This window comes from Podarcis melisellensis (assembly GCF_964234715.1).
Source record: "Podarcis melisellensis genome assembly, chromosome: 18".
NCBI lineage: Eukaryota > Metazoa > Chordata > Lepidosauria > Squamata > Lacertidae > Podarcis > Podarcis melisellensis.
In genome coordinates this window covers 854,547-865,063 of record NC_138536.1, presented here as the reverse complement: position 1 = coordinate 865,063, position 10,517 = coordinate 854,547, and the positions used below count along the sequence as shown (strand labels likewise).

Sequence of the window (10,517 nt, the reverse complement as noted above, 5' to 3'; positions counted from 1 at the left end):
TTACATTGCATTTAAAACCAAAATCGCATTTGGGTAGAAACTGTTTCTCAGGCAGCTAGTCCTAGTCTTTATAACCCAGAAGGCAGAAGCTGAAAGAGATCATTTCTGGTGTGCGCACTGTCCTGTACTATCTCTGCAGCTTTCTTATGGCACCTGGAAGCATAGATTTGATCCAAGGTGGGAAGAAGGCACCCAATTATTCTCCCTGCAGTCTTCACAACCCTGGACAGCATTGTTTTTTCCCTGGCCATGCAGCTCCCAAACCACAAACACAGACCACTCTCCACAGTACAATGGTAAAATGCCATCAACAGGTCCTTTGAGAGATGGTTTTTCCGGAGGATTGTCAGAAAATATAACCCCTTCTGTGCTCTCTTCATCAGGTCATTGCTGTTTTGCGCTAGGCAGGGGAACAAGCTGGCACTTGCCTCTGACATGCCCTTCGCAGCCAGCGCACTGTCTCGCCTCTCCCTTCCTGCTCTATGCATTCCACGCCCGCCAGCTTCCTCCCCTGGCATGCAAACCCAGCCGAGGGGCTGGAGATCTCTGCCCACCACTGCCCCGCATGCCACCAGGCCTTGCCCGAGGGTGGCCCCCGGCTCAGAGGGCCGGGCATGAACCATGCGCACCAACCAAGTCATCAAGTACACCTTGTTTGCCTCCTGCTACCTCTTCTGGGTGAGTCGAGAGCCTTGGCACGCCTGGCGCCGGCTCCTGTGTTGGCAGCGGGCCTCCGAGGGCTTAGGAGTTCACCTAAGGCTGCTTTCTCCAGCTCTCAGAGGCTGGGCTGTCTTTGCCAGGGCCTCCCTCGGGGCCACGGGGAGTTCGGGGCCGGCTCCTCTCCCTTGGCGCAGCTCCGACCTGCCCTGCTCACAGCAAGCCATGGGCATGAGTGTGCGGCGCCCTTTTTGCAAAAACAGGATGCCACGAACGGCTCGTTCTTCTTCTCTAGGTGGCCGGTGGGCTGATGGTAGCCGTCGGGATCTACGCCAGGCTTTCCAAGGAAGGGGGTGAGTGGGGGGAGACACCTGCTTGGCACTGGCGTTTTGTGGCTCACAGAAAAGTCAATCTCCACGATACATTGTCGAACGCCTTCTCGGCATCTGCCAACCTTAGGGCTGCCTTTCTGTCCCGTCTAATTTCTAAACATTCTATAATATCTATGACCATCCTTGAATTATTTTGGATCTGTCTGCCCGGTAAGAAACCGGATTGTTCGTCTCCAATTATTCTCCCCCGGTTTTTTAAAGTTGTACCAGATTTTTAAAACTCCGCAATATTTCCTTTGTGTTTGTTCCATCTTCAGTGGGGCAATGGGCTTCACTTGAAGGGGGGATTCGGGGGGTCTAGGAACACTAGATTGGGGACGGCAGTTTAGAGGTAAAGCCTAGGCAGCCCTGCTGGCCCTTAAAGGGGGGGAAAACTGCATGTGAGATGAATATTGCATAGCTCCTGAGCATGTGTGGAGTGCCTTTCCTCAATTGCTCACAGTGGTTTTTGGCCTATAGCTGTTTCCCAAACTTGGGTCTCTGGCTGTTTGGGGGATACAATTCTCATCCACCCTGACCACTGGTCCTGCGAGCTAGGGATGATGGGAGTTGTAGTTCAACAACATCTGGGGACCCACAGGTTGAGAAAGGCTGCTGGGCATTTCCTCTGGGCTGGTCTCTCACCTGGCAGGTGGGTGGGCACCATAGCTGTCAACCGTCCCTTATTTGGCGGGAAACTCCCTTATCCCAGCGCCGTGTCCCGCTGCTGTCCCTTATTGATGATGCCCCTGGTTTCATGTTCGCCCGGCTCGGGAGGGAAGCAGCGGCTCGGGATCCTCCACCGCGAGAGAGAACGCACGCTGGCGCCGTCGTCCTGGTGCGAGGAGTTCCATCGGCCCTTCCCCGCCCGAGAGAGGGGAGGGGAGGGAGAGAGACTCACCCACGCTGCCCGCGAGCCCGGAGGCGGCAGCTGTGGTGGCAGCTGAGGAAGCGGCCTGAGGGAGGAGGAAGAGGAGGGGAGGGGCAGTGCTTCAGCGGCGGCCGCCGCGCCGCAACCACCTCATTCTGGATTGACAGCATCTCTCAATCCTACCAGGGAAGTTTTTAACGTGAGATATTTTACTGTATTTTTGGTTTTTATGGAAGCCGCCCAGAGTGGCTGGGGAGGCCCAGCCAGATGGGCGGGGTATAAATAATAAATTATTATTATTATTATTATTATTATTACCAATGTGTGTAACTCTTTACAACAGCAAAATCCCTTATTTTGGCTGCTGATCCCTTATTTCCGAGGCTGCTGGTCCCTTATTTTCAAATCTGTAAGTTGGCAGCTATGGTGGGCACCCTTGGGTGGGTGGGCACCCTCTCCTCTCCTTTCTGCCTCCCTCCAGGCACTGTGGACTCCCTGCTGGCAGACCCCTCCGTCGTCCTGCTGGCAGTGGGCATCCTGGTGTTCAGCGTCACCTTCGTCGGCTGCCTGGGGGCCTTGCGTGACATCACCCTGCTCCTGAAGGTGGTACGTACGGCAAAGGGACCCCTGACGCCCCCCCCTCCAACTGGCCGCTGTTTTGCTCTGGTATTCCTGGCCGGTGTCCTTGTTTTTGGTCCAAGGGAGCCCTCAGATTTCTCCGTTAACACTCACCCCCCCCCCAAATTCCAACCGTGAAAAGTGCGGCTTATATTTGCGACCTGCAAAAATTGGCTTTTATTATATCGGTGCCAGAACAGCTGCCCTAGGGGTATCTTAGCGAGATGTTCCAGCAGCGTCTCCTCGCTCGGGAAGCGGTGGAGGTTTTTAAGTGGAGATGGATGGATGGATGTCCACCTGTCCGGGATGCTTCCGCTGAGATTTCTGTGTTTCAGAGGGGTGGGACTAGATGACCCTCAGGTGTCCCATTGCAACTCCACGGTCCTGATTCTCTGCTCACCTCTCCCCAGTTTGCCTGGCTCTTGCTGGTCATCTTCGTCCTTCAGGTGGTGGCCGCCGTTCTGGGCTTCCTCTTCTCTGGCATGGTAAGGAAAACAAAACGATAGATAGATGATAGATGATAGATAGATAGATGATAGATATAGATAGATGATAGATAGATAGATGATAGATATAGATAGATGATAGATAGATAGATAGATAGATAGATAGATAGATAGATAGATAGATGATAGATAGATAGATGATAGATATAGATAGATGATAGATAGATAGATAGATAGATAGATAGATGATGATAGATAGATAGATGATAGATATAGATAGATGATAGATATAGATAGATGATAGATAGATAGATAGATAGATAGATAGATGATAGATAGATAGATAGATAGATAGATAGATAGATAGATAGATATAGATGATAGATATAGATAGATGATAGATAGATGATAGATGATAGATAGATAGATAGATAGATAGATAGATAGATAGATAGATAGATGATAGATAGATGATAGATGATAGATAGATAGATAGATAGATAGATAGATAGATAGATAGATGATAGATATAGATAGATGATAGATAGATAGATAGATAGATGATAGATGATAGATAGATAGATAGATAGATAGATATAGATGATAGATGATAGATGATAGATGATAGATATAGATAGATGATAGATAGATGATAGATAGATAGATAGATAGATAGATAGATAGATAGATGATAGATAGATAGATAGATGATAGATATAGAGATGATAGATAGATGATAGATAGATAGATAGATAGATAGATAGATAGATAGATAGATGATAGATAGATAGATAGATAGATAGATAGATAGATAGACGATAGATAGATAGATGATAGATAGATAGATAGATAGATAGATAGATGATAGATGATAGATAGATAGATAGATAGATAGATAGATAGATAGATAGATAGATATAGATGATAGATAGATAGATGATAGATAGATAATAGATAGACGATAGATAGATATAGATATAGATATAGATATAGATGATAGATAGATGATAGATATAGCTAGAACATAACTCGCATTAGCCAATGGCCACAGCAACAGTAAAACATTACAGTATACACAGAAAAGGAAAATTGATATAAGAGCACAATTTCAAGTCCTGAATCAGCTGTCAGTTAGTGGCCCTTATTCTGATTGCCCCTGCTATGAACCTAGCAACCTTTGCTGTTATCTGCTCATTTTGATCTGGTGGAAGGACCTCGTGGCAGTGGTTGAGCGCCCAGGGATGGTTAGAATCTCAGGTCTTTGTAGAGAGTGCAAGACAGGAGGACGTGGGCCCCTGTTTCGGTGCTACAGGGGCAAAGACGTTTCTCAGGCGGGATCTTTTGGAATCGGCCCTCAAGGACCGCGGATGGCAAGAGCATCCAGTCGTGCAATTGTAAAAACACGTCTGTATTTTGGGATAAGAAGTTTGTGCGGATATGGGGCCAGAGGATCAGAATGGAGAGGTGGAAAATGAACAAAACAAAACAAAAACGACGCCTGCGTAGCTTGGCATTTGGGGCAAGGGGGGTGGCACAGCTCAGTGGTTCGGGCGCCCGCTTTGTACCCCAAAGCTCTCCCGGGTCTAATCCCCGTGAGAATTAGAGTGCCTTTTCCGGCATACAGATTCTCTCTCTTTTTCTCTTTTAAAATGATTTTTATTTGATTTCAGCAGTACAGTGGTACCTTGGTTCTCAAATTAAGCTTACCAGACGTCCCCGTTTCCCGGGGACAGTCCCCGGATTTACAAATCAGCCCCCCGACAAAATCCATTGGAGTTGAAAAGTGCCCCCAGAATCATTGGAAGAAATCCAGTACAGTGGTACCACGGGTTAAGAACTTGATTCGTTCCAGAGGTCCGTTCTTAACCTGAAACTGTTCTTAACCTGAAGCACCACTTTAGCTAAAGGGGCCTCCCGCTGCCGCCACTGCGCGATTTCTGTTCTCATCCTGAAGCAAAGTTCTTAACCCGAGGTGCTATTTCTGGGTTAGCGGAGTCTGTAACCTGAAGCATCTGTAACCCAAGGTACCACTGTAACCTTAATTTCATCAGTTCCGGAAGTCCATTCGGTTTGCTGCAAAGGAGGGGAGCTTATTAAATCTGCCGTATTTTCCAAATTTTTTGCTGCTGGCCGGAGATACCTGGTGGCACTCTTGACGGGCACAGGGGAGATTTCTCGCTGTACTCTCTCTCTCTCTCCCCTCCCTCCACCGTGTCCCAGGTGATGGAGAAGGCCACCCTGCTGATGGGACGAGCCATCGCCCGTTACCGTGACAACCTGGACCTGCAAAACCTCATCGACTACATCCAAAAGAAGGTAAAAGGTTGAGGGACGCCTAGGTTTCCCTTTCCCGCAGGGGCATAGCGTGGGTTGCCGGTGCCCCGGGGCAGAGCGGCTGTTTTGCTCCCTGGTGGACTGGGCCAGTCCCTTCGCCGGCCAGCGTCCGAACATGAGAGTCCTCCTGTTGCTCAGAGTTCAAATCCCGCTCTTTCCGCAGTTTGAGTGCTGCGGGGTCCACTCCTACAAAGACTGGTCCCAGAACGTTTACTTCGACTGCCAGGATTCGAACCCCAGCCTGGAGCGCTGCGCCGTCCCGTTCTCTTGCTGCGTGCGAGGCAAAGAGGTGAGGAGGCAGCCCGACAGGGCATGCTCAACCCAAACCGGACACTGACTGGTAGAAACCTAACTAGAAGCCCTTACTCCTAACTGGCATTGGAAGCCCTCACCCTTAATTGGCTTCGGGAGCCCTTACTCCCAGCGGGCTTGGGGAGGCCTTGCTGATTTTTTTAAACTTAATACCATCCTTTTCAAAAGATAACAAATCTCTATAGCTGCCCCATTTTTTTCCATATTTAATTTATTTTGGGCAGTTGGGAAGCCCTCGCTCTTAACTGGCTTTGGGAGTCCTTACTCCCGGCTGGCTTGGAGGAAACCTTGCTGATTTTTTAGAAACTTAATACCATACCATCCTTTTCAAAAGATAGCAAATCTCTATAGGTGCCCCATTTTCCCCACGTTTAGTTTCTTTAGGACAGTTGGGAAACCCTCGCTCTCAATTGGCTTTGGGAGCCTTTACTCCCAGCTGGCTTGGGGAGGCCTTGCTCCTGATCCCATGTGCATGTAGCTAGGCACTCCCTACATGCACATACGCCCCAGAAGAGCTCTGCAGCCAGAGCCCACCTGGTCCAGCAACCTGTCCCCACATTGGCCAGCCGGACGCTTCTTCTGGGAAACCCGCAAGGACACCCAAGGCATAGCTTCGGAGGCAACATGCCCCAAACACTGGCGGCTGTGGGGCAAAGAGTTGGAGGCCGTCGGCTTTCCTGTCTGCTGCTGGACGAGACAGGGCCCCTTTGGTTCGGCTGCTCTGGGGTTCCCCAGATCGTCTTATTCGGAGTAGAGCCTCCTTGTCCCAAGGCAGTCTACCTCCAACCGCCAACAGTATCCTGGAGGGCAAACGGAAGGTGCCGTCTTTGGGCTTCCTAATGCGCCATCCCATTCTCTCGCCCGCTCCTCGCAGGCCGTTCTGAACACAATGTGCGGCTACGGGACGCAGAAGCTGAAGCCATGGAAGGCCGAGTTTTTGGTGCACACCGAGGGGTGTTTGGAGAAGACGGTTCGCTGGGGGCGCAGCAACCTCTTCTTGGTGGCCGGGCTGGCCTTTGGGCTGCTGATCCTGGAGGTGAGCAAGGGGGCCGCGGGGGGGGGGCCTCCAATCTTGTCCCTCCTCCCAAAATCAGGGCTGCAGGCCTAAGCGCCTCCCTTCCAGCAAAAGCATTCAAGGAGAAGAAAAAGGCAATTTAAAAAGGGGGGATCCAGGAAATTACAGGCCTCTGCAGGTTGTTGAAGGCAGAATGGCCAATTCTAGAGAAGAACAAGCCCTGCTGGTGCAAGAACCAGCATGGCTTCTGCAAGGATAAGTCTGTATTTCAAATCAAGGAGGAGGCTGACACAAAGGCAGTTTAAAAGGTGGGTGGGGAGGTATCCAGGAAATCACAGGCCTATCCGGGTTGTTGAAGGCAGAAGTCTAGAGAAGGACAAGCCCTGCTGGTGCAAGAACCAGCGTGGCTTCTGCAAGGATAAGTCTGTATTTCAAATCAAAGAGGAGGCTGGCGCAAAGGCAGTTTAGAAAAGGGAGGGGAAGTATCCAGGAAATTACAGGCCTATCCGGGTTGTTGAAGGCAGAATGGCCAAGTCTAGAGAAGGACAAGCCCTGCTAGAACAGGAAACAGCATGGCTTCTGCAAAGATAAGTCTGTATTTCAAAGACAAGAAGGAGTCTGGCAGAAAGGCAGTTTAAAAGGTGGGTGGGGAGGTATCCAGGAAATCACAGGCCTATCCAGGTTGTTGAAGGCACAATGACCATGTCTAGAGAAGGACAAGCCTTGCTGGAGCAAGAAACAGTGTGGCTTCTGCGAGGATAAGTTAAGGGCTGCGTTTAATAGGCAAGAAGGAGCCTGGCACAAAGGCAGTTGGAAAAAGGGAGGGGAAGTATCCAGGAAATTACAGGCCTATCCGGGTTGTTGAAGGCAGAATGGCCAAGTCTAGAGAAGGACAAGCCCTGCTGGAACAAGAACCAGCATGGCTTCTGCAAGGATAAGTCTGTATTTCAAATCAAGGAGGAGGCTGGCGCAAAGGCAGTTTAGAAAAGGGAGGGGAAGTATCCAGGAAATCACAGGCCTATCCAGGTTGTTGAAGGCAGAAGTCTAGAGAAGGACAAGCCTTGCTGGAGCAAGAAACAGCGTGGCTTCTGGGAAGATAAGCCCATAAGTCCTTCTTGTGGGCTTCCCCTTGTGGGCAACCGGTTGGCCGGGCCCCCTTTTGGGCCTGATCCAGCTGCGACGGCCGCTGCAAGGCTCTCCTGAGGTCCTTAAATGCAGTCACAAGCGCCCCTGTCCTCCTTTCCTCGTTCCAGGCGGTCGTCTTCTTTCTCGCCGTTCTGCTCATCTACCAGATCGACTTCATCATCGAGAAACGGAAGAGCGTCAGGAGGAGGAGGAGCAAAAGCTGCCCAGCAAAGTGAAAATCTCCCAAGACCGTTTTGCCGCTTCTCCCTCCCCAAAAAGCGGACCCCTTTTTTTGGGCAGCAAAAACAGGGCATTGGAAAAGGGGGACAGGCCTGGTGTCACGTTTAACCTCCCCGCAGGCTTTGCACAAACCGATATTGGGGTGTTATGCCAAAGAACTGTAGGGTTGGGGGTGTCAGGAGTGCGTGCAGGAGCCGGGCCCTGGGACCAGTAGGACTTTGCAGGACTGGGGCCTTCCTAGGTTTGTTCTGGAGAGGCAAGGCGTGGCCGCACAGGTGAGGCCGATTGGTAACTCACAGCACCTGGTGGCAAGAGCTGGGAAGGGATATAAGGTCAGCATTTCCCTTCGGCTCTTTGTCACAGCAACATGTTTCCTGCCTCGCTGCGTTTGGCTTCTTGCTTCTCGACCCTCGGACTCTTCGTGACTCCTTGCTTCTCGACCCTCGGACCCCTGACTTCGTGACTCCTTCCTTCTCGACCCTCGGACCCCTGACTTCGTGACTCCTTCCTTCTCGACCCTCGGACCCCTGACTTCGTGACTCCTTCCTTCTCGACCCTCGGACCCCTGACTTCTTGCTTCTCGACCCTCGGACCCTTGACTTCGTGACTCCTTCCTTCTCGACCCTTGGACCCCTGACTTCTTGCTTCTCGACCCTCGGACCCTTGACTTCGTGACTCCTTCCTTCTCGACCCTCGGACCCCTGACTTCTTGCTTCTCGACCCTCGGACCCTTGACTTCGTGACTCCTTCCTTCTCGACCCTCGGACCCCTGACTTCTTGCTTCTCGACCCTCGGACCCTTGACTTCGTGACTCCTTCCTTCTCGACCCTCGAACCCCTGACTTCGTGACTCCCTGCTTCTCGACCCTCGGACCCCTGACTTCATGACTCCCTGCTTCTCGACCCTCGGACCCCTGACTTCGTGACTCCTTGCTTTTCGACCCTCGGACCCCTGACTTCGTGACTCTCTGCTTCTCGACCCTCGGACCCCTGACTTCGTGACTCCTTGCTTCCTGACCCTCGGACCCTTGCCTTCCTGCCAGGGCCGGATTTCGGTTTGATGCGGCCCTCAGCTCCTGAAGGCAATGGGGCCCTTTTCTATGTCCAGCTGTCCTTTGTCAACAACGAATTGTCGCTGTTTTTGTGTGTGTGTTGAATATATGCTATATGGTAATTTATGGACTGAATAGGCGTCTCAAGCCATTTGCACATCACAAAATACGTATTTTATCAAAGTCAATGTTGAACTGAAAAACAATTAAGAAGTACATTAATAGTGAAATAAAAGTAAGAAGTATATTAACAGTGAAATAATTAAGCTTTATTTTTTTCCTTTAAATTTTTGGGGGCCCCAAGAGAGTGGGGCCCTAAGCTAGTGCTTGTTTAGCTTACATGTAAATCCAGCACTGGGTCCTGCTGGAGGGGGGCTTCTTATTCTTGGGGGGGGCCGTCTGCCCAGCCCCCTTGGGCCTGATCCTGCTGCCGCCGCAAGCCTTCTCCATCTCTCTTCCCAGAGGATGCCTCAGGTGTGCCTCACCTGACGATGCCCTGGGGAGGGACTCTTCCCCACCTGCCTCCGCGTTGCCATGGCGACCTGCCTCCCCGGGGCGGACCGGGCACTTTCCATGGCACCGGGGCAGGCAGAGCGACTCGGCAGCCGGGCAGGATGAGCCTCTCGCCGCCGGAGCAGGGCCTCCTCCTCCGGGGAAAGGGGAGCAGCCGGCCCTGTAACCTCGTCCGGGTCTTTGTGAGCTCAGCGCCTTCAGGTGCCCCCCGATTTGCCACAGAGGGTGGGGGACAGGCAGGCAGGCAGAGGCCTGGGTGTGGGGTGCAGGGCTGGGCTTCCCGGAGCCTCATAAGGTCAGAGATGGGAGGGAACCCAGCAGTCATCCAGCCCAACCCCAAAATTGCCATGCCAGGATCTCGCCAAAAGCATCTCAACATTTGGCACGATCATCAGAGAGATGAGAAATTGAGCAGGGGGGGTCAAATCAGAGCCAACCAAATTTTAATTTCCTTCCTTCTTTTCCTCTTTATTCTTCTTCTTCCTTCCCCCCCCCCCTATTTATAGTTTTGTGTTTTCCCGTATTTTTGCATTTAATAATTCGCTGTAAGGTATGTGTTGGTGAAAGGTAATGCACAATTTTTTTGTTTTGTTCCTTTAATGTCTGCATAATCGTGTTTTCTTTTGCACGTACGTAATTTGTATATTGCAAATAACAAAAACGAAACAAAAAAACCCAAATTGGAGGTGGCTCAGAGGGCAGCGCGGCGCAGTGGTTAGAGTGTCCATTGGTCAGGGCCTGACAAAATGAGAGAGAGAGAGAGAGAGAGAGAGAGAGAGAGAGAGAGAGAGAGAGAGAGAGAGAGAGTGTACTTGTAGTTTAATGGTGAATTTTTGGGTCTAATGGGGATGTAAAAGGGTTTGGATTATTTTTCAAAAATGGAGGAATCGGTTAACAATAGGCAGTCCTTTTTTTTCCTGGGGGGGACGCAGTGGTACACATACCCCTAAACATTTTGTGATTC

At 50.8% G+C, this 10,517-nt stretch overlaps 2 protein-coding genes across 2 annotated transcripts in view; both read left to right on the top strand.

The window, feature by feature from the left end:
- The first annotated feature begins 433 nt into the window (after window positions 1-433).
- LOC309360889 (tetraspanin-33-like) lies at window positions 434-8,556 on the top strand. Its single transcript, XM_081895856.1, has 8 exons — window positions 434-678; window positions 953-1,010; window positions 2,381-2,505; window positions 2,928-3,002; window positions 5,184-5,279; window positions 5,461-5,586; window positions 6,484-6,645; window positions 7,878-8,556. The coding sequence occupies exons 1-8, from the start codon at window positions 622-624 to the stop codon at window positions 7,983-7,985; spliced, it is 807 nt and encodes a 268-aa protein (XP_081751982.1). The 5' UTR covers window positions 434-621; the 3' UTR covers window positions 7,986-8,556.
- Window positions 8,159-10,517, top strand: part of NWD1 (NACHT and WD repeat domain containing 1) — a 25,406-nt gene continuing 23,047 nt past the window's right edge. The window contains exon 1 of the mRNA XM_081896022.1: window positions 8,159-8,264. The gene's annotated coding sequence lies outside the window, so the exon portion shown is untranslated. The remainder of the gene's footprint in view (window positions 8,265-10,517) is intronic.

What these genes read in the sequence shown, in the direction of transcription:
- LOC309360889 (XM_081895856.1), top strand. Translation starts at nt 622, where the DNA reads ATGCGCACCAACCAAGTCATCAAGTACACCTTGTTTGCCTCCTGCTAC. An exon ending in TCACCCTGCTCCTGAAGGTG is followed by an intron (nt 2,506 to 2,927) that starts GTACGTACGGCA and finishes ACCTCTCCCCAG; the next exon opens with TTTGCCTGGCTCTTGCTGGT. An exon ending in GCTTCCTCTTCTCTGGCATG is followed by an intron (nt 3,003 to 5,183) that starts GTAAGGAAAACA and finishes ACCGTGTCCCAG; the next exon opens with GTGATGGAGAAGGCCACCCT.